Below are 25,000 nucleotides of genomic sequence, written 5' to 3' on the forward strand. Positions count from 1 at the left end.
GATCCCCAGTCTGGCATTCACCATTCAGGGACGTTACCACATCGGCCACTACAACCCTAAATAATAATAATAATAATAATAATAATAATATAGTTTTAATGTGTTCGCCTAGCATTTGCATGGCAGCAGATCGATCCCAGCCCGGGACCGTGAGCTTAAGCTGTTTACTTGGGGGGGGGAGAGGCTGGACTGCTGGGATTGGGCACCACAGTGGGGGATTGAACTTTCCCGGCTGACGTTCTGGTGAGTATCTATTCTGATAAAACCAAACACCTTTATCTTTAAATAAACGTTTAATGAAATTATAATTTAGTTTTCGTATTCAGAATTTTCTTAAAACTTAAAAATAAACTTTTCAAAACTTTAAAAAAAAAAAACTTTCTATTGGTTGACCTAAATGTCATTTGATAATTCAACTCATTGCTCTTCAGTTGTTCAAAATGTTTTTCTTTTTCAAACTTCTGGTATTATTATTATTATTATTATTATTATTATTATTATTATTATTATTATTATTAGCTAAGCTACAACCCTAGTTGGATAAGCAGGATGCTATAAGCCCAAGGGCTTCAATAGGGAAAAATATCACAGTGAAGAAAAGAAATAAGGAATTAAACAAACGATATGAGAAATAATGAAAAATTTAAATATGTAAAAAACATTAACAATATTAAAACAGACATTTCATATATAAACTATAACAAGACTTAAGTCAACCTGTTCAACATAAAAACATTTGCTGCAAGTTTGAACTTTTGAAATTCTACCGATTTTACTACCCGATTAGGAAGATCATTCCACAACTTGGTCACAGCTGGGATAAAACTTCTAGAATACTGTGTAGTATTGAGCCTCATGATGGAATGAATTATGAAAGGCCCTGTAGAGAGTAGGGTTCCCCTGCAGTACAGGACCAGAAAAGCAGCCCTTTTAAGTAAGTAAAGTAAACTGTTGAAAAGACTGGTGAACGTCAGACTGGAGTTCGAGTCTCACTCAGGCTCATTAGTTTCTGTGGTCACTGCAACCTCACCATCATTTTGAGCTAAAAATGAGGGGTTTGGGGGAGCCTATAGGTCTATCTGCTGAGTCATCAACAGCCATTGCCTGACCCTCCTTGGACCTAGCTTGGATGGAGAGGGGGCTTGGGCGCTGATCATATGTATATATGATCAGTCTCAAGGGCTTTGTCCTACTCGATAGGGCAATGTCACTGTCCCTCACCTCTGCCATTCATGCAACTTAGGTGTTGCAGTATTGCCACTAACACTTCATAACTTAGATATTGCAGTATCGCTACCAACACTTCATATAACTTAGATATTGCAGTATTGCTACCAACACTTCATAGCTTAGATATTGCAGTATTGCTACCAACACTTCATAGCTTAGATATTGCAGTATTGCTACCAACACATCCTAACTTAGACATTGCAGTATCGCTACCAACACTTCATAGCTTAGATAGTGCAGTATTGCTACCAACACTTCATAGCTTAGATATTGCAGTATTGCTACCAACACTTCATAACTTAGATATTGTAGTATTGCTACCAACACTTCATAACTTCATAACGCTTCCAAATGGCCCAAAGAAATCCATTTCAGACGTTCGAAATTGAGGTCATCCGTAATGATGTTGTCGTGTGAAATGTTCATTAAATGGCTTTAAGGAAAACTAGTTCTAAACGGCCATTACGGTGCATCGTCAACCTTGTTCCCACACTGGCGAGAGTGAATGTGTCTGTCGTAAAACGAGAGAGAGAGAGAGAGAGAGAGAGAGAGAGAGAGAGAGAGGTGATGCTCTGGAACCTGATATCTTCATTACGTATATTTCGGTAGCGATGGGCTACTTGAACAAGAGAGAGAGAGAGAGAGAGAGAGAGAGAGAGAGAGAGAGAGAGAGAGAGAGAGAGGGGGGAGGTGATGCTCTGGAACCTGATATCTTCATTACGTATATTTCGGTAGCGAGGGGCTACTGGCACAAATGAGAGAGAGAGAGAGTGGTATTTCGAAAAGCAAGAAAACAAGAAAGAGAGCTATTTCAAAAAACATGAAGAGAGAGAGAGGGTACGGTATTTTGAAAAACGAGAGAGAGAGAGAGAGAGAGAGAGAGAGAGAGAGAGAGAGAGAGAGAGAGAGAGGTGTTGCTCTGGAACCTGATATCTTCATTACGTATATTTCGGTGGCGATGGGCTACTTGAACGAGAGAGAGAGAGAGAGAGAGAGAGAGAGAGAGAGAGAGAGAGAGAGAGAGAGAGAGAGAGAGAGAACTTGAAAATCAGTAGATAGATAGATAGACGGACTTACGGTAGATGGAGAGAGAGAGATAACTTGAAGATTTACCGATATACAGGTAGAGGGACTTTGATAGAGGAGAGAGAGAGAGAGAGAGAGAGAGAGAGAGAGAGAGAGAGATTTATTAATGTCTTAGAGCAGTTATGCATAACGTTTTAACTTTGCTACACTGACAAGCGGACGTCACAATCACTCTCCTTAAACGTCAGCGACAAAGAAAACGGGAAGATAAAATCTATCTTTATAATACTACCCCCAGTAACCTCTCCCCCAGCTGGGGCCAGGGTTGCCAGTTTGGCCTTTTTGGGGCCAAAAAACTCCAAATTTGTCCTTATTGTGCTAGATATCTAAATTTTGCCCTTTTTGTAAATGGGTTAGGCTTAAATGCTATATTTTCGGCCCTTTTCTACTATTAGGTTGGCCTTTTAAAGCTACAGTTGATCAGACGTTGGCCTTTTCTTATTTGGAAAAATTGGCAACCCTGGCTGGGGCTCCTTCTTCAATTTCCCCCCCCCCCCCCCCCCCAGGGTTGCAATCTACCCGAGAGTCTTCGCATCGTGTGAAGTTGGAACAGGTTGATATCAACTACTTTTTATATACTTTTTTATACTTTTTATACTTTTTTTTACTTTTTTTGTGTATCTGGGAGTTACTAGAGACCTGTTCTGCTCCTGTCCACTGTTAGGAGATCATCAATGGATGAGATATTATTATTATTATTATTATTATTATTATTATTATTATTATTATTATTAGCTAAGCTACAACACATTATTATTATTATTATTATTATTATTATTATTATTATTATTATTATTAATACTAGCTAAGCTACAACACATTATTATTATTATTATTATTATTATTATTATTATTATTATTAATACTGCTAGCTAAGCTACAACACATTATTATTATTATTATTATTATTATTATTATTATTATTATTATTATTATTATTATTATTAATACTACTACTAACTAAGCTACAACACATTATTATTATTATTATTATTATTATTATTATTATTATTATTATTATTATTATTATTATTATTAGCTAAGCTACAACACTAGTTGGAAAAGCAGGATGGTATAAGCCTAAACCCTCCAACGGGGAAAAATAACCCAGTGAAGAAAGGAAACAAGGAAATGAAAAACTACATGAGAAGTAATGAACAATTAAGATCAGATATTTTAAGAACAGGAACATTAAAATTGACCTTTCATATATAAACTATAAAAACTTCAAGGTAGTTATAGCCTGTTAATATTGTTAATGAACTCAAGCTGATTAAAGTCTTGCAATAAAAAAACTAGTCTCTCTTCATATTAAAGAGAAAGAAGAATAAGATTGAAAAAAAAGAGAGATGCGCACGAGCCTTACTGCCATCTATTGGAAGATTTATGCACCACCCGCTTACAAACATGAGGCTACATTTCCGCCATTCCTTAATCCTTGATATATATTTTTTGTTTACATTTTGGTACAGGCTGCAGCCTGCTAGGGATGTGTGGGAACTTTTAGAAAATAATTTTATCGTTTTTTTAATTGTAAATAACCGAATTTTAATCGTTTTAGATTTCTATAGTGTCAAAAAAGTGATATTTTGTATAAAACATGGAAAGAAGATACCGGAAGATTGCAATGAAAATGCCTGCAGGTGAGATTGCGTATAGCCTACATTAGGTTAGGTGGCCTTTTGATAGATGATAAAGATGGATTCAAACCAAAATCAGAGAAACTGTTTTTAAATTATAGTGTTATTGCCATAAATTTATTTCCATGGAAAAATAGTAATGGGAAAGTTCAAAATTATTGGAACTATCAGTTGTAGAGTAATAAAACTTACCATAACTTTGGTGTTGCAGTGTTGCTACTAACACATAGCAACTTCGAGTGTTGTAGTATTGCTACTAACACATTATAACTTAGATGTTGTATTGCTACTAACACTTCATAACTTAGATATTGTAGTATTGCAACTAACACATCATACCGTAATGTAGTATTGCTACTAACACACCATAACTTAATGTAGCATTGCTACTAGCACATCATAATTTAGATGTGGTATAGCTACTAACACAATTTTTTTTAGTATTGCTACTAACTCATCATAACTTAGGTGTTGTAGTATTGCTACTAACACATCATAACTTAGATGTAGTATTGCTGCTAACACATCATAACTTGGATGTTGTATTACTACTACTAACACATCATAGCTTAGTTGTTGTATTGCTACTAACACTTTTTAATTTACGTATTGTAGTATTGCTACTAGAACATCATAGCTTGAATGCAGTAATGCTGCTAACTCGGTATAACTTAGGTGTTGTATTATTGCTACTAACACATCATAACTTAGCTACTGTACTATAGCTACAAACACATCATAACTTAATGTAATATTGCTACTAACACATCATAACATAGGTTTTTTAGTATTGCTACTAACACATAATCTGTCAATCAAAAGTAAACAATGGGCTTGGACAGTGAAATGGTGTTCACGATTTATTTGATCAAGACGTAAGGTGTTATGTCCCAGCCTCCATTAATCGTACAGAAAAAACATGCTAAACTAGTTAGTATCGTCCATTTCTCAATGCCAATTCCAGTTTTGCTAGAAATTTAAAGTATCGTATATTAACCGATAGGTCTAACTAATCTGTAATTAATTTTGTTCATGCATGAGAGTACAAAGTTTGGTTAATCTTCAATAGTTTGAGACTTGCACATAGGCAATTTAGTGTTATTGATGTGTATATATGTATTCAAACTAACCTAACCTCTCTTAGGGCTTGTGCATCTAGCATCAATTTCATTCTGTGCGAGCTTCAAGGCAAGTTACCTTAATCTAGTATGTGGGTAGTATCATTATCAACCAATGTCATGGAGACACGAGAGTGCAAAATAAAGTTAACCTGATCTAGACTAATTCTTAGACTTTTGCTTTCCAGGGCATATTGGCCTAGCCTTGCCTATGGTGTGTTTGTTCATACTAGAATACAAACTTCTGTCCTTTAATAGGAATATGACTTCAGGGAAGCTGCAAAGACCGATTAAACTCTTTATGGGGTAGTAGTAATAGCTGATTGGTTGCGGTCGCCAGACAAAGTAACTTCACTGTGACATCTTGATGTGGCTTAGTTTTGACACGACTACAAACCCTCATTCTTTATTTAGGAGATAAAAATTAGCGCAGAGAGGAACACGACTATAAAAACTTTTGACGATGTGTTAACAACTGGTCCAGTTGTTACCAGTGGGTAACGGTGAAGCCCCACCATCCCCCCCCCCCTCACAACAACCCCACTTTGATTTTAGCAGTGGTTGAGAGTGGATGTTCTATTCCATGTTTCTGGAACTGGCTTTCCTAAGGACTTTGATAACTTTCTTTTTCGTTTCAAGCACGAGTGGTTAACCTTGAGCGTGCCAACATGCAGGCGAGTCCTGACATGGCGGCCTGCTCTTGAAGTAGTATATGTCTGTTGGAGATGGATCCTTCATACAGAGGACACTCCTGCGTGACGGCATCTCTATGTAACTAGTTTCGGTAGTGGTCATCCTCCCCTCTTCCTGTTCTTGTTCGGCCTCCATCAGCGGTCAATTGAGCAAGAGCAATGGCAGTTTACCTCTCATACAACCCTCTGGTCAGGAAGTTCTTCCCATCTTCCCTAGTGAGGCAGCAGAATTTTCCTCCCCTGGGGATTCCGCATCACTTGATGCTTTGCATCTGCTGTGGCTATCCCTGGGACTTTCGAGTTCCCTGTCAAAGAACAGGTTACTAGAGGTGATGGTTTGTGGGGCGCAGCAGGATAGTGTATTTTTTCCTGCCGGGGGTGGTGGTGGCACTTCACCTCTAAAGCCAACTGGAGGGAGTCCCTTCTGTTCAGTCTCTCCCCCTCTGGTTCCTCGTCCTCAGCAGCGTATCCACTTCCTTTGTAGAATCTGTGGGGTAGTGTTCTAGCAAGTGTTGCCTCAATGTGCTCTCCCTTCGTAATCGGTTCGCAGCTCAGCATGAGGACGGGTTCCCTGAGTAGCGTTCAGGCAAGCATTCACCCACCAAGCTGAGAAGGACAGGCTTGCCCTGGGATAGTGCTCAGGTGAGTGTTCCTATGGCGCACTCTCCATTCATGTGGAGTCAGCGTGAGAACAGGCTTGCCCAGTCTCCCTGTTGTAACACTCGGATGTGTATGATTTAAGCTAAATTGAATAGTTTTTCTTAGTATTCAAAGGTATCTAAATTACTTAAAAGTCCCTTTAGAATTCTCCATTGGAGTTGTTATATTTCCTGATTCTGATATTTGCTTAATGTTTTTATTTTCCCTCAGGCAGAAGCTATCGATGTTACTGTATTAGAGGAGTTGAATTTTTGCCTTTCTGGATTTGAGTTCATTTGTATTTTGAATAAAGTATGTTATAGACTATGCAGATTACCATTACATGAATCTTTCATGTGAACTGATGTGATGCAGTTTTAACTAATGGAACAGTGATTCCCACTGTTTTCCACTTATCTCGCTAAAGCGCATGTATTTGTTCCTACGCAAAATACAAATCATTGTTCATCAGGTAGTCAAAATGTTTTTAGCATGAGCTGGACATTTTAATGAGCAGTTAAGGGATGGGGGGGGGGGGGGAGGGGCAGGGCGAGGATTCCCAGCCTCTTGTCGATCAAAATCTCTTCACTTCTATTTTCGGCCTCATTGAGGACAGATGTACTGATGCGCCCTAATCAAACTTTTCATTTAATTTTTCTTTCAGGAAGTGTTTGCTATTGTTGCAATGTGAAGCAAGGTACTTGTAAGAGGGAGTATGGACTTAGCATCTGGTTTTTGGCAAACAAGCTATAGATCAACTCTCTGTGCTTCTTGCTAGGGGTGTGATTGTTCACAGTCATCCCCATGTGTTGAGTGTAGGTCGTGGCCTTCTATGCAGTGTCAGACATATGCTTCAAGATTAGGAAGATAGCTTTGCTTTTTCCTGGCTCTGTCCCTGGAGATTAGGTGTCAGGAGCAAGGAGCCCTTGGAGCTACGTCAGCATATTTCAGGTTCTGCTGGCTTAGGTTTTTTTTTTTTTCCTCTTTTTGCATTTGCCGGACCACATCAGAGGTTGGAGGCTCTTCTCATTTGTGTTATTGGTGAAGAGGAGTGTGACCTAAGGAAGGTTTTTGCCTCCTAATTTCTTTCAGGTAGGCCCCCAGTGCCAGTGTCTCTTGGTGATGCCAGTTGTAAAGGACGTTGTGTCCCCTGTTAGATTGACCATTGAAGTTACTCATCAGGATATATGCTCTATGTAGAGTGTTTAAATATCCGAGTGTTTCTCGCTTTTAGAATATCCCTCCTTTTTCTGACACTTTAAGTTTGTCATCCATGTCCTGGCAGTTTTCTTCAGAAGTTAAGAGTTCAAAGGCTGTAAGATCCTGTACATATTGTCGTCAGTGTACCTCATGTAGGGCACTGTATACATCTCTAAATGGTCTTTGTGACATCCTTGCTGTCCAACGTCTTTTAACTTCTACTTCATAGCAACAGCTGGACATTCCCTCAGTTGCACCTCGGCCCTTAATGGACTTCTCTGCCCAATTTCCATAAATTGATCAATTCATTATCTTATATAAAAAGAATTCACTACAGATAGTACTTGACTAAATTTGAATTCCAAATTTACTATAGTACAATATTCTCCTTCTGAGTGGGGATACCTTAACGTGGTAAAAGGGTTTGTGTATCACCATGATCAGCAGAGCTGCACCAGTCTGAGTCCCCCATAGTAGGTTGGTTTGCTGTGAGCAATCAGACTAAAGTCTCCTGCCATCACTAATCCACAATAGCCAGCGTGGAGGTGAAATGACCAAACCCCAGACATAAATAAAGACTTGTCTAAGGCTTTTGTCCTACAGTGGACAAGAAACAGCTGCATTTGGTGGTGGTGTTATTTATGATATTAATTATTGCCAAAATATATTGTGGCATTGTAGAAGTTAGGGAGAATATTATCAGGTAAACTTAATGAGATGAGAAGAATGTAAGGGTGTTTGAGAAAATTTAATTTTTCAATTTTAACTGCATGTGTTGTGTACTTATGCAATTCTATTTATCTATCTATAGACTCATTGGGTCCTAAGAATGATAGCCAACAGCAGCAGCCACAGCCCCCTTTGGATTCAAACCAACAGCATCCTGAGGCCCAGTCTCTCCAGCAGCCTGTGATGCAATATGTCCAATACAATATTCATCATCTCCGACATCCTGTACACCGGCAATATCAACATTCTACTCATCGGATTCCTCTCCAATATCCCTTGAACCATTATCAAGCTCAGGCTCGGCTTCCTTCTCCTTCGTATCCTTTAGCTCAACACAGTCTCCGTCATCCTTTGGTCGAGCATCGTATACATCCATTGGATCAACGTCATCTCCAGAATCAGTCAGATCAGCGTTATCTTCAGCATCCCTTGAACCAGCATCATGTTCAGCTTCCCATAGCTCAGCATCCCTTGCAGCATCCCTTGCGGCATCCCGTAGGCCAGTATCTGCAGTCTGTGCATCGACATCAGCCTCTAGACCAACACAATTCCCAGCATCCTTTGGCGCAACAGCAGTATTTGCACCAACAGTATTTACATCGACATTTGGTCCATCAATCATCCCTGGACCAACGTCAGCGGTCTGCACACACACAAACTATTCAGAATTGTTTAGACCCACATCAGCCTGTGGACCACCAGGATCTCGAGGATCCTTTGGACCAACATCAGCCCCTAGACCACCAGGATATACAAGTTCCTTTGGGCCAACATCAGCAGTCTGTACACACACAAACTAGTCAGAATTGTTTAGACCCACATCAGCCTCTGGACCACCAAGATCTCGAAGATCCTTTGGATCAACATCAGCCTCTAGACCACCAGGATCTCGAGGATCCTTTGGACCAACATCAGCCTCTAGACCACCAGGATCTCGAGGATCCTTTGGACCAACATCAGCCTCTGGACCACCAGGATCTCGAGGATCCTTTGGACCAACATCAGTCTCTAGACCAAGATATCAAAGATCCTTTGGACCAACATCATCCTCTAGACCACCAGGATCTCGAGGAGCCATTGGACCAACATCAGCCGGATGTCGAGGATCCTTTGGACCAACATCAGCCTCTGGACCACCAGGATCTTGAGGACCCTTTAGACCAGCATCCGCCGGATGTCGAGGATCCTTTGGACCAACATCAGCCGGATGTCGAGGATCCTTTGGACCAACATCAGCCGGATGTCGAGGATCCTTTGGACCAACATCAGCCGGATGTCGAGGATCCTTTGGACCAACATCAGCCAGATATCGAGGATCCTTTGGACCAACATCAGCCGGATGTCGAGGATCCTTTGGACCAACATCAGCCGGATATCGAGGATCCTTTGGACCAACATCAGCCGGATATCGAGGATCCTTTGGACCAACATCAGCCGGATGTCGAGGATCCTTTGGACCAACATCAGCCGGATGTCGAGGATCCTTTGGACCAACATCAGCCGGATGTCGAGGATCCTTTGGACCAACATCAGCCTCTGGACCACCAGGATCTCGAGGATCCTTTGGATCAACATCAGCCTCTAGACCACCAGGATCTCGAGGATCCTTTGGACCAACATCATCCTCTAGACCACCAATATCCTCTAGACCACCAAGATATCGAGGATCCTTTGGACCACCATCAGCGTCTAGACCACCAGGATCTCGAGGATCCTTTGGACCAACATCAGCCTCTAGACCACCAGGATCTCGAGGATCCTTTAGACCAACATCAGCCTCTAGACCAACAGAATCTCCTGCATACTTTTGACCAAAATCAATCCTTACTTGAACAACAACAGTCTATGAACCAACAGGATCTCCAGCATACTTTAGACCAAGACCATACTCCGGACCAACTGGATCTCCAGCATACTTTAGACCAAGACCATCCTCAGGACCAACAGGATCTCCAGCAATCTTTTGACCACTGTCAGCTATCATTGGACCAGTATTACATGAGATATTCTTTAGACAAAAATCAGAAGTTTACGGAGCAACATAATCCCCACCATTCTTTGGATGAACATAGTCTCCACCATCCTTTGGATCAACCTATACTCCACCATCCTTTAAACCAGCATCCTGCAGAGGATGTTAACTATAGTAACCCTAACGGAGAGTTCAGTACAAACACGACCGACAAGAACCACAACGAGGTAACTGATGACGTACAACTAGAGGACCAAATCATAGTGAACTCGAGCATAATAAAGGCATTTGATTTCTTTGGAAGAGAAACCACAAGACCTCCTGGAATCAGTAGCCATCTCCTAGTACCTTGCATGCCAAGATACAAATGCGGATCATATGCACGGGGGAAATGGATCAGATATAACGAAGAAACAGATAGTGCAGATGAGGATTCAGAGGGTCGTCTGATGATAAAAACGAGTGAAGAGGATCCCGAAGAAACCGATTCGGTAGGTACATCAAATGGCCTCTCCAATTCTCCAAGTAGTGGTCATCAGCCAGAAGTAGAGACAGGTTCTGTTAACAACCATGAATCGCCTATGGAATTATCAGTAGCAACTAGTGATGAGGATGATGAAATGGAGTTATTGAGTCCATGATATAACCTTTCACATAATCAAATCTGTGATCATGAGAAAGTAGCAGAGACAGATAGGCTTATAGTTGGTGATGGTGGATTCCCTCCTAAGTTAAATGAAGTTTCTAGAAAGAGGAGAGACTCCAGGAAGCACTTAATCTGAGAAGTATGTGGGAGCATGTTTTAGCTAACATTATTTTCCTTGAATGTTTCATTTTATTATCTAAAACTGCATTGGAACTCAAGACAATGAATGATTGGCTAATCAGTTTACTCTGAAATTGTGTATACCATAACTGAAAAAATTGAATGCCTGTTAATGTAACTGATAAATTTTATTGATTAACCAAGAAACTTTGGAATTTATGTAACTATATTGAATTTTTTAAAACTGTGTGTATTGAAAGTACATAGTCTTATGTAAAAACCCTGATATATTATGTTAATAAACACTGAAAATCATATAGAACTTTTAACAGAAGAGCAATTCCTGACACCATGCGGAGCTCCAATCTGCACCAATTTACACGTAACTTGGATACCATATTTTGCATCAGAAATTTGACCTATGGCAGACAATACCTAATACCTAAAGTAGAGTAAAAAGGCAGTTAATGTCCATGAATTTCATACATATGAGTCAAATCCAAACAATAATGAGAAGGGATTACCTATAATGTTTTAGCATTTGATATCTTTATGGTAAATCAGAACCTGTAACTATCAATCGAACAGTACGTATTTTATTTACTGGAGTGTTTGGTTAATTCTGGTTCCTATGTGTATTAGCATTTGATATCGTTATGGTAAATCAGAACCTGTAACTACCAATTAAACAGTACGTATTTTATTTACTGGGGTGTCTGGTTAATTTTGGTTCCTCTGGCCTTCGAGAGGCAGACTTAGTTATTTCTTTGCATTTCTGGCTAGCTAATGTGAGTTTTTAAACCACCTTAGGATCAGGTGCTGTTCTTCATTTTTTGCTCTTAGTTTATGTTAGTATATTTTAGGGGGGTAACTATTTTCTTTTTATATATACTTTTCCAAGATTTTAATTTTCCAGTACAATGTTTATTTTATTCTATTTGTGTTCGTTTAAGAAAAAAGTCCCTCTTACTTAGTGAGAAACATATCTTCAATACCTCTACTAGTCAGGGTCCAAAACTAAAAATTCCATTGGGGTGGTAGTTTTTCTGCCAAAATTATGAAATTTTCTATCTTGGGAGATTTTGACATGACAAATCCATTGCAACATGGTGCCAAAGCGAAAAATGAACAGAAATGGCTCAAAATGGCGTCCATTTAAAGATGGCCGCCATTTCGTACCATTTCTGCGAAGATAACAATATTTTGTCCATTTCATTGAACAAAATTATCTGTTTTTACTGTTTGGGACTAAACGAGTCTATTTCAAGTAATTTTATTGATTTTATGAATTTGTGTAGTCTTAAATTCAAGATGGCCACTAAAATGTATACGTTAACATTGCCCTTTATTTTTTGAATTTCTACATTTTTTGTTTAAATATTCACAAAATCAAACTGATTATTCATTTTACAGGACAACGTTTATGATGTTTTCATATAAATTATATTAGTATAGATAGTTTGGGGTAATAATATGTTCTCATTTCAGCAATAGGTTGTGAAATAACTGCATCGTAGAAGTATAATAACTAGGGATATGGCGTCATCGGCCAAGCGCCCAGCACGGTTTGATTATGAGCAGAAGTGCTTTGTTTGTCAAAATGATAAGAAGGACCCAAAGACAAAGTTTAGGAAAAATAAGCCTGTTTCTGATGTTACAAATATTCAAGACATAAAATCACAATGTGAACTCTGGAAAAACAAGGTAGAGAGGCCAGCCTGCATAACAGCGGCGTTGGCTATACTAGATGATATCTTTCAGGAAACTGATCATCCCAAGAGTCATTATTAGAAAGTGAATCTAAAGGCCAGGAAGAGGTGAAAAGGTTTATGAAGGAAAGGCTTGTTCGCGCTATTGGACAGTCTAAACCAAGTGTACTATTCAGTGCTGCAATGAAGAAAATGAAAAGTCCCACTTTTTCTAACTTATTTGAAGTGGACCAAACAGGCTCTAAGCAAAATAAAGTTGTAAATGCAAACAGAGGTGTGCTACAGCGTCTCTGTGTAGCATATGAAGCTGGAAGGCCAGTAGATCTGCAACATATCGCAAAGCATGAAATGATGTCTGTCCCCATTGCACTGTTTTATACAGATAAGACCATGAGGAAAGGAAACAAGTCAGATCTAGTCAACAACATTTGTGAAACTGCAAAAGTTCAGCCTTCCCAAATTGTTCCCCAAATAGACCCCACTTCTTCACAGCATGTTGTTGATGGGATGGCGTATGTCTACAGGGTTTCAACTAAATCGATTAGTACATTCGGAGAATTTGCTACAGAGTACTGCAAGGGGGTATATAAGTTTCCAAGCACAAGGATAGACATTGTGATGGACCGCTATGATGGAACTTCCATCAAAGATGACACACGAAGTGCTAGGGCCTCTAAATCCAAAGACAAACAAGGAAAAAGAAAACAAAAACGCAAAGCGGTGCCAAAAGTAATTTCCCCAGAAGTAAACCTGCCTCAAGGTGACAACTTCAAAAGCTTTTTGAGCATAAATGATAACAAGATTGCTCTGCAGCAGCTCCTTGGTGATACTCTCATCAAAAATGCACCTCAAGATAAGATTATTGTTGTCTCTGGGGCATTTGAAGACCCCATGGATGTCCGTTCATCCTCTTTGGGCATACAGTTAGATAGCATGGAGTCTGACCATGAGGAAGCAGATACCCGTATGGTATTAAGCATAGTCAATTCAACCGCGGAACATATTGTGGTAGTGTCACAGGATACTGATGTATTTGTGATTCTTCTTGCCAACTACAAACATTTTGGAAATAGGAAAGTGTATTTACAGCAGCAGATTGGAAAAGAACAAAAGATCACAGACATCAAATTTGTGGTAGAAGGAATCATAAGCCAAGGCATGGATCCTATATCTATCCCCCTTCTTCACTCTTTAACTGGATGTGATACCACGAGTTATATATATGGCATTGGCAAATCAACTGCATGGAATACTTTTAAGGATTTCCACAATCTTCTGGACAATACTAACCTTAAAAGCCCATCTGAAATTGACTACAAGCACGTTGAAGTCTTCATGTGCAGATTGTACAAAGACAACCAGTCATCATCGTTGGACGCCATGCGAGTTAAGAGTATATTGACTACCAATCGCCCAGAAGAAATACCCCCTACTAGTGATGCAGCTCGGCTGCACATCTCTCGTGCCTTCCTTCAAGCGCATGTATGGCAAAATGCTACTGAGCCTGTACTTGAAATGAAAACAAATGCTCTGATCTCCGTGGGGTTCAACTTAGATAGTGAGAAACAGAAATTGATACCAGTTATGATGACAAATCATCCCATTCCAGACGCTGTCATTGAAATGGTGTCATGTAATTGTAAAACTGGCTGCCAATCAAACAAGTGCAGTTGTTTCAAATCTAAACTTCAATGTACAATCCTTTGTCATAAGAGATCCAAAGAAGACCAGCCATGCATAAATAATTTTGTCTAGTTTGTTTTAGCAGTTGTGGACAGTTTAAAAAATTAGCAAATGTTTTATGTTAAAAGTGAATTAAGTTTTAACTTTTGAGCCTGTGTGCACTTTTGTTTAAGTTTATCATCAGTTGCACCTGCATTAGCCGCCCGCAGCTAGACTACTTTTTGATACCTAGTTCAACATAATATCGTATCCCATGTGAAGTAGTACCAGTTACAATAAAATATATTCATTACATATAACTATATGTTATTAAAAACTACTAATTGTGATGCTGCAATCTGTGTAACATTGTTCAAAATCAGTACTGATGTTTCCATATCATTTGTGAAAAATTGCAATCAATGGAGACAATTCCGTAAATTACAGAGATAGTCTAAACCCTCTGTTTTGGCGGCCATCTTGGATTTAAGGCAACAAGAATGTGTTCATTCAATTAAATCATTAAAAATGAACTCACTGAGGTATACATATTAAGTGTAGATCACTTTGTTCAGTCAAACTGACAAAATATGTTTATCTATACAGATATTACACGAAATGGCAGCCATCTTGAAACAGATGCCATTTTGATCCATTTCCGGTCATTTCTCGCTTTGGCACCATGCTGCAATGGATTTATCATATCGAAATACCCCTAGATATGAATTTTCATAATTTTGGCAGGAAAACTACCACCCCCAATTAAAAAATCACTTTTATGAGATTTGGAACCTGACTATACCTGTCAGACCTCAACTTACCAGAATTTAACACTCGTCTGGTAGATTTTTTGTTACATTTTTAGATATGATGCATTTTAGATAGGTCTCATAAATTAATTAAGTGTAAAATACAATATAGCAAAAGCTTGGAACTATTGGGAATTAATATTAGCTTTGTAATATCTTAAAAATACTCAAGTCCAGTCTATACAGTGGTCTTGCCATCTGCTGGTTCACTTAAACATGGCCAACCAAATAGGTACTACTGTTAGAAGTTATTTGAAGTAGTTCTTTTGTAAGCAAGGTGGACCACGGAGGAAAAAATTTTAATTTTGCACATTTTGGCTTTCCATTTCGTCAGTAACATACTTAGGCAGTAGCTATACTCACATTCGTAGTGTTAGCCCAGCAAGTCATCCATTGTGCTCAACATCAAGGTACCCGCATGCTACCAGCAATTTGTCTCGGTATTCAACATCAAGGTACCCGAGTGCTACCAGGAATTAGTCTTGGTATTTAACATCATGGTACCCGAGTGCTATCAGCAATTGGTCTTGGTATTTAACATCAGGGTACCCGAGTGCTACCAGCAATTGATCTCGGTATTTAACATCAAGGTACCCGAGTGCTACCAGCAATTGGTCTTGGTATTTAACATCAAGGTACATGAGTCCTGCCAGCAATTTGTCTCTACTTAACATCAGGGTACCTGAGTGCTACCAGCAATTTGTCTCGGTATTTAACCTCAAGGTACCTGAGTGCTACCAGCAATTGATCTCGGTATTTAACATCAAGGTACCCGAGTGCTACCAGCAATTGGTCTTGGTATTTAACATCAAGGTACATGAGTCCTGCCAGCAATTTGTCTCGGTATTTAACATCAAGGTACCCGAGTGCTACCAGCAATTTGTCTCGGTATTTAACATCAGGGTACCCGAATGCTATCAGCAATTGATCTCGGTATTTAACATCAAGGTATCCGAGTGCTACCAGCAATTTGTCTCGGTATTTAACATCAAGGTACCCGAGTGCTACCAGCAATTTGTCTCGGTATTTAACATCAAGGTACCCGAGTGCTACCAGCAATTGGTCTTGGTATTTAACATCAAGGTACATGCGTCCTGCCAGCAATTTGTCTCGGGATTTAACCTCAAGGTACCCTAGTGCTACCAGCAATTTTGTCTCGGTATTTAACATCAAGGTACCTGAGTGCTACCAACAATTTGTCTCGGTATTTAACATCAGGGTACCCGAGTGCTACCAGCAATTTGTCTCGGTATTTAACCTCAAGGTACCCGAGTGCTACCAGCAATTTGTCTCGGTATTTAACATCAAGGTACCCAAAGTGCTACCAGCAATTTGTCTCGGTATTTAACCTCAAGGTACCCGAGTGCTACCAGCAATTGATCTCGGTATTCAACATCAAGGTACCCAAGTGCTACCAGCAATTGGTCTCGGTATTTAACATCAAGGTACCTGAGTGCTAGCAGGAATTAGTCTCGGTATTTAACATCAAGGTACAGTGAACCCTCGCTACTTCGCGGTTCGACCATCGCGGATTCACCACTTCGCGGATTTTTTCCATAACCCATATATATACAGTAATATATATATATATATGAATGCATGTATTTATGTATATATGTAGGTATGTATATGTGTATACATATAAATATATATATACACACACACACATATATATATATATATATATATATATATATATATATATATATATATATATATATATACATATATATATATATATATATATATATATATATATATATATATATATATATATCTAAAGTAGGAAGATGTGATGTAGTTCTAAGGGAAAAGTATGGGAAATATGTCTGGGTAATAAGCAAAGCTCTACCTCCAGTTTGTTTCTTCATTATGATCAGAGATAAATGTAAACAAAACATTGGTTGCCATTTTTTATCGTGCTTTTTAGCGTGTTTAGGAAATGCATGATATAAAATCACCTTTAATATTTGTGTCTGTTTTAGTTTAGGGTACTGTAGTACATGCATTAAGTGTTCTGTACATTAAAGGGTAGTTTGTTAACAGAACTACGTACAAGGGAAGGTTTTAAAAGTCTGAATATACATGTTGAATAAATAGGTAAATATGGTGTCACTACTTCGCGGATTTTCACCTATCGCGGCCGCGACTGGAACCTATCTACCGCGATAAACGAGGGTTCACTGTACCCGAGTGCTACTAACAATTTGTCTCGGTATTTAACATCAAGGTACCCGAGTGCTACCAGTAATTTGTTTCGGTATTTAACATCAGGGTACCCGAATGCTATCAGCAATTGATCTCGGTATTTAACATCAAGGTACCCGAGTGCTACCAGCAATTGGTCTTGGTATTTAACATCAAGGTACATGAGTCCGGCCAGCAATTTGTCTCGGTATTTAACATCAGGGTACCCGAGTGCTACCAGCAATTGATCTCTGTATTTAACATAAAGGTACCCGAATGCTACCAGCAATTAATCTCGGTATTTAACATCAAGGTACCCGAGTGCTACCAGCAATTTGTCTCGGTATTTAACATCAGGGTACCCGAGTGCTACCAGCAATTTGTTTCGGTATAATTTAAAAGCCTTCATGGAGATAATGTCACCAGAGGTAATGTATGTACTGAAAAGAAAACCAAACCATCCCTATCAATTGAGAAGGGAGTCCTAAGTTCAAAAGAAGATAAAATCTAAAGACCAAGAAAATATGAAAAAGGATTAAAATCACTGGCTTCAACACCACATGCACTCAATGTATAGCCTCTAAACGGATTTTTACGTAGGAAAAATCTATTTTTGGATGATGGCATGTCGTCCTGATGGAAGGTCCCTTCGGCAGCTTCATACTGTATGATATTCCTGCGAATGATATTACGAGAGAATTATCGTCAGGTATCACGGGGTTCTAACCCCCGGAATGACTATCCTAAGATATCGTGTATAATCAGGGACGTTTCCGTAGATAACAATAGATATCTGCACCCCTAACAGACTTAACACAGTCTAGGAAACTAGGGGGGAAGGATAAGTGAGGAGCCGTTACATATCCTCTTCCCTCAGACAACCTCCATAAAGTTTGTAACACTTCCAAAATATTAAAATCACTGAGGAAGCAACTCTGTGACCTTTGGTTATCATACAAACTTTCACCATAAGTTCTGGTTGTGCGAAGTCCTGGCTGAGGTTTTCCAATGGCACAGCAGCTATGGAAACCTTCACACCTAAGCAGTTAATCATACTCTTGGCAAGTAATGTGTTTGTTAGCACTTTTTAAAGAGCTCATTTTCTTTTATATAGAGTTCTTAGTATTTAGTAAATGTTTCAGACAATACACACAAGTCTTCCATTTGGAAACCAAGGAATATGGAACCAAAGTCTCGTAAATATGTCTTAATCCTTGTATGCAACATATGTGTTTTATACAGGAAGATTAATGACCTTTTTAAGAGTACTATGAGTGTCACAAAAGAAAGTTCGCGATCACTGAACTCAGTTATAAGTGTCGTAAACCAGTTTCATAACGTAATGTGTGAAGACCCTATTGGAGACAGTATATTTCCATCACAGTGGAGAATTCCACAAAACCTAACGATTCAGCATATTGATAGAGCAACATTGCATCTTACTTGCCGAGGGTTAGTCAGTACCATTCGGGCGATCAGTAAGTCCTGTCCACATGATCGTGCATACCTGACGGGTAAACAGTGATACCAGACCACAATAGCTAGTAAGAATGAGGGATAATGACGCCAGAAGCGGGAAAACCACAGACAGGGATCTGGCATCATATATTGTTGCCAGATCCCTGCCTTTAGTTTTCTCGCTTCTGACGTCATCAACCCTCATTTTCACTAACTATTGTGGCCTGGTATCAATGTTTGCCCGCCTGGTATGCACGATCGTGTGGACAGGGCTTTAGACCAGGTACTCACCTAAGAGTATCGGCTGTGTACAAATGTATTCACAAACCTTTTTGTAATAAAGTGAAAAAAAAAACATTTTCCGAGGTCTCATTATCCGTATGGAACAAATATATTCATAGTATAGTTAGAGTAACTTGTATGGAATTAAAGCCTCTCGTCCTGCGGAAAGTATGAAAGTGTGTATAGTGGATGCACATGAAGCTATTGTAAAGTAATTGGTTTATGTGGAAAAGTAACTAAATATTTTATAAGTATTCTTAGTCCTTAAATAATTCATTTGGATACTACTCAGCCCTATACCTTGTGTATTATATAACCCTTGAACCTTTGCAAGCTATACTGTACAACCTTTCACCATACATCCTTTGATCTTACTTATCTAAGTACTGAGTATGCTATGGAACTAACGAATATCATTTACTGTACAGGAAGGCCTTTATTTCCTGACCCTCTGTATCTAGGATCTGATCCAGAAGTTCCAGAACAGAGGATGGCCAGGTGGAACTGAAGGATCTCTGTTTTTGTAGTTTATTTATGAAAGATATACTTTAATGTTGTTGCTGTTCTTGAAATGTGTTATTTTGATTGTTCATTACTTCTCGTGCAGTTTGTTTATTTCCTTGTTTTCTTTATCAGTAGGCTATTTTTCCCTGTTAGAGCCCTTGGGCTTATAGCATCCTGCTTTTCCAGCTAAGGTTGTAGCTTAGCTAGTAATAATAATAATAATAGTAGTAGTTTACATATGAAAACAGTATTTTTATGTGGTTACTGTTCTTAAAATATTTCAATTTAATTCTTCAGTACTTCTTTTGTAGTTTATTTCCTTTCTTCACTGGGCTATTTTCCCTGTTGGAGCCCTTGTGCTTATAGCATCCTACTTTTCCAACTAGGGCTGTAGCTTAGCAAGTAATAACAACAACAACAACAACAATAACAATAAAAGTTCAAGAGAGGCTGTAATATTCAAAGATATCATTCACCATTTATTTTCTTACTCTTTCATGTCTGATGCTCATGTATATTTGTGTTGGTATATCATTTATTTTTATTTTAATATATAATTTTCTCGTCTTTACTGATAACCATGTATCATATATGGGAGTTCTATTACGTTAATAGAATTAATGATATCTCAGGCTTGTTGCTTAACTATTATAGACATTCTAATTCATGATGCTTAATCGAATTTAATTTATTTCAGATTGGTGTCTGCCAAAACTTTATACTGCTTACACCGGAAGTAGATGTGGACTGACTTACATTTCTTTGAGATAAAAACCTCAACATCTTTTCATCACAAGGTAAATTATTCTTTATCAACATCAACATCCTGATTTTGTAGTATTTTAACTTTTCCAGATTGTTAAATTGGTTAATGTCAATACTTTATAGCAATACTTAATACAGATGGTTTTTAACTTACAAACTTAATGGGTTCCAAGAAGCTGTTTGTAATTCGAATTGTTCGTAAGTCGAATTTTAAACAAATTTAGCCCAGGGTAGGCCTAACCTGAATCCCATGCCAATGATTTCCAGCTACAAAAGTCAACAAATAGCCGGGTTTATTATTATTATTATTATTATTATTATTATTATTATTATTATTATTATTATTACTTGCTAAGCTACAACCCTACTTGGAAAAGCAGGATGCTATAAGCCCAGGGGCCCCAACAGAGAAAATAGCCCAGTGAGGAAAGGAAAGAAGGAAAAATAAAATATTTTAAGAAGAGTAACAACATTAAAATAAAAATCTCCTATAGATACTATAAAACCTTTAACAAAACAAGAGGAAGAGAAATCAGATAGAATAGTCTGCCTGAGTGTACCCTCAAGCAAGAGAACTCTAACCCAAGACAGTGGGAGACCATAGTACAGAGGCTATGGCACTACTCGAGACTAGAGAACAATGGTTTGATTTTGGAGTGTCCTTCTCCTAGAAATAGAGAAATCAGATAAAATAGTCTGCCTGAGTGTACCTTCAAGCAAGAGAATTCTAACCCAAGACAGTGGAAGACCATAGTACAGAGGCTATAGCACTACCTAAGACTAGAGAACAATGGTTTGATTTTGGAGTGTCCTTCTAGAAATAGAGAAATCAGATACAATAGTCTGCCTGAGTGTACCCTCAAGCAAGAGAACTCTAACCCAAGACAGTGGAAGACCATAGTACAGAGGCTATGGCACTACCCAAGACTAGAGAACAATTGTTTGATTTTGGAGTGTCCTTCTCCTAGAAATAAGTATCAGGTTATTACTAAGGTCATTTTGGTTACTGTATTAAATGATATATTATTTTATTACATTATTACTTTATCTTTGTTATTTTTAGTTTGACTTGTGTTCGTATCTCCGAATTTGTGTAAGTTGATGACATTCTGTTATACACAAACACATGAATTCACAGTTTTCATATATATATATATATATATATATATATATATATATATATATATACAGTATATATATATGTATATATATATATATATATATATATATATATATATATATATATAAATATATATATATATATATATAAATATATATATATATATAAATATATATATATATATATATATATATATAAATATATATATATATATATATATATATATATATATATATATATATATATATATATATATATATATAAATATATATATATATATATATATATAAATTATATATATACTGTATATATATATATATATATATATAAATTATATATATACTGTATATATATATATATATATATATATATATATATATATATATATATATATATATATATATATATATATATATATATATGAAACCCTAGTTGGAAAAGCAAGATGCTATAGGGCCAAAAGCTCCAACAGGGAAAAATAGCCCATTGAGGAATGGAAACAAGGAAATGAATAAACTATAAGAGAAGAACAAACAATCAATAAAATATTACAAGAACAGTAACAACATTAAATTACCTCTGGGATATATACCTTTTAGGAGTGCTTTATTTATATACACAAGCTTTTGAGGATGAAGGGAATGAATGAGGAAAATTATTGATTATAAACCTTTTATTGAGGAAATTTATAATATGCTTATGAAAATATTTCAAGGACAATGTCTGTTTAGAGTATAATTTGGAAAAAAAAGTCCAGGCCCCTTATTGAAAATAATTAAAATCCAGAATTCTATTTTTTTTTTCTGTCAATGAGAATATCTTCTATTTTTGTCTCGGAATAAATTCGAAAAAAAATTCCTGGCAGCTTATTGAAAAAATTTAAATTCAAATATTATTTTTTTTTTTTTGTCAGTGAGAATATTTTGTTTATTTTGTTCCTTAGATTTCGAAAAATTCTTTTGACAAATTTATTTAACAAAACAAAGGCCTTTGTCGAATATGTTTCTTAATACTATATTATGGTGATGCAGGATTCCATGGAAAATTATATTAAACTTCAGTTGTACGGTGACTCAGAAGTCCATGGGAATTATATTAAACTTCAGTTGTACGGTGACTCAGGAGTCCATGGGATTTATATTAAACTTCAGTTGTACAGTGACTTAGGACTTCATGGGGAATTATATTAAACTTCAGTTGTATGGTGACTCAGGAGTCCATGGGATTTATATTAAACTTCAGATGTACGACAACTCAGGAGTCCATGGGAATTATATTAAACTTCAGTTGTACGGTGACTCGGGAGTCCATGGGAATTATATTAAACTTCAGTTGTACGGTGACTCGGGAGTCCATGGGAATTATATTAAACTTCAGTTGTACGGTGACTCAGGAGTCCATGGGAATTGTGTTAAACTTCAGTTGTACGGTGACTCAGGACTCCATGGCGAATTATATTAAACTTCAGTTGTACGGTGACTCAGGACTCCATGGCGAATTATATTAAACTTCAGTTGTACAGTGACTCAGGACTTCATGGGGAATTATATTAAACTTCAGTTGTACAGTGACTCAAGAGTCCATGGGAATTATATTAAACTTCAGTTATACGGTGACTCAGGACTTCATGGCGAATTATATTAAACTTCAGTTGGACCTACATTGGAATTGTTTGTATTTTTGTTATTTAGTGGGGGAAGAACTCCATGAACAAGTATACTGAACTTCCGAGGGAATCATCACCTCAGCTTCTCCAGCAGAATCCCCCGTGACATCTTCACCAGGTGGACCATCCATGTTCCCATTGCCTTGAGGCCTTGAAGGCTTCCCTCCACTTCCTTTCCTCTTATCCTTCAAGTAAACCGAGAGTTTAACTTCGCCAGTTTCAGAGTTGATGGTAATAGGTTGGCCTTGAGTCCCACAGAAAACTTGTTTGTTTTTGTTACGTTTTCCTTTATTGCCTCCCTTCTTCCTCCCCCTCCAACGATCCTCGCCATTGTTCTGAAGTCTCTCTGGATTTCCCATTCTTGGTTGATTACCGTTAGGCCTATCCTTACCCGGCTGACGACCTCCTTCTTTATCCTTACCCGGTTGACGACCATCATCTTTATCCTTACCCGGGTGACGACCTCCATCTTTATCCTTACCCGGCTGACGACCTCCATCTTTATCCTTACCCGGGTGACGACCATCATCTTTATCCTTACCTGGGTTAGGACCATCATCATAATTTTCATCATCTAGGTAGCTATCATTATCATTATCATCATCCGTGTAACCATCATCTTCTGGGGAACTATCATCATCCATGTCACCATCATCATCTTGGTAACCGTTAACATTATCATCATCCGTGTAACCATCATCTTCTGGGGAACTATCATCATCCATGTCACCATCATCATCTTGGTAACCGTTAACATTATCATCATCCGTGTAACCATCATCTTCTGGGGAACTATCATCATCCATGTCACCATCATCATCTAGGTAACCGTTATCATTATCATCATCCATGTAATCAACATCATCTGGGGAACCGTTATTACCATTGAAATTAATATCATCTGAATTCCCATTGCCGTTAAAGTTACCTGAATCGGTACCATCATTAAGATTATCAGAGCCACCGGCGCCCTCTGCTCCTTCCATATCTGATTGTAGGTCATCGATCTTCTTTTGGAGCTTTTCAGACTTTGTTCTGAGCTTATCTACTTTCTGTTGCATCTTTTCCAACTTCTTTCCCTTGTTTGGCTTCTCTCCCATCTGTGACATCTTCCTCTCCATTTTCTCAATTGCTTTGGCTTGCTTTTGCACCTTCGAGGTCAGCTTTTGCAGCTTCTTTTCAGTCTTCTGAGAACCGCCCGGACCACCGGACGCCTTTCGTTCGGTCTTAGCGCTTCGTGGTCTGTTGTTGAAATTATTACCTGGTGAATCATCCCCATTAAAATCATCTGGTGAATTATCCCCATTCATATCATCTGGTGAATTATCCCCATTCATATCATCTGGTGAATTATCCCCATTCATATCATCTGGTGAATTATCCCCATTATTATTACCTGGTGAATCATCCCCATTAATATCATCTGGTGAATTATCCCCATTAATATCATCTGGTGAATTATCCCCATTCATATCATCTGGTGAATTATCCCCATTATTATCACCTGGTGAATCATCAGGATTATTGTTGTTGTCATCGTTGTTATTCCCATTAATATCATCAGAACAATCTGGATAATTAATGCCATCGTAGTTACCGTTATCGTTCGAATCATGTAGTTTGCCATCTCCTGTTCCTCCTGAATTCGACAGTAACCCATCGACCTTATTTTGGAGCTTTTGAGACTTCGCTTTGAGCTTATCTACTCTCTTTTTCATCCTTGTTATCCTTTCTTCTTTACTTGGGTCGTCTTGCATCTTTGTTAT

At 38.0% G+C, this 25,000-nt stretch overlaps 2 protein-coding genes across 5 annotated transcripts in view; one reads left to right on the forward strand and one right to left on the reverse strand.

The window, feature by feature from the left end:
• Positions 1 to 3,821: 3,821 nt before the first annotated feature.
• Positions 3,822 to 25,000, forward strand: part of LOC137632768 (glutamate receptor ionotropic, delta-1-like) — a 132,457-nt gene continuing 111,278 nt past the window's right edge. For all 3 annotated transcript variants that reach the window (XM_068364848.1, XM_068364846.1, XM_068364849.1), the window contains exons 1-2: positions 3,822 to 3,959; positions 20,381 to 20,480. The gene's annotated coding sequence lies outside the window, so the exon portion shown is untranslated. The remainder of the gene's footprint in view (positions 3,960 to 20,380; positions 20,481 to 25,000) is intronic.
• LOC137633230 (dentin sialophosphoprotein-like) overlaps positions 22,461 to 25,000 on the reverse strand; it is a 7,378-nt gene continuing 4,838 nt past the window's right edge. For both annotated transcript variants that reach the window (XM_068365423.1, XM_068365422.1), the window contains exon 2: positions 22,461 to 25,000. This exon is cut by the window's right edge. In XM_068365423.1, coding sequence (XP_068221524.1) covers positions 23,252 to 25,000 — 1,749 coding nt within the window. In that variant the 3' untranslated portion in view covers positions 22,461 to 23,251.

This window comes from Palaemon carinicauda, chromosome 42 (assembly GCF_036898095.1).
Source record: "Palaemon carinicauda isolate YSFRI2023 chromosome 42, ASM3689809v2, whole genome shotgun sequence".
NCBI lineage: Eukaryota > Metazoa > Arthropoda > Malacostraca > Decapoda > Palaemonidae > Palaemon > Palaemon carinicauda.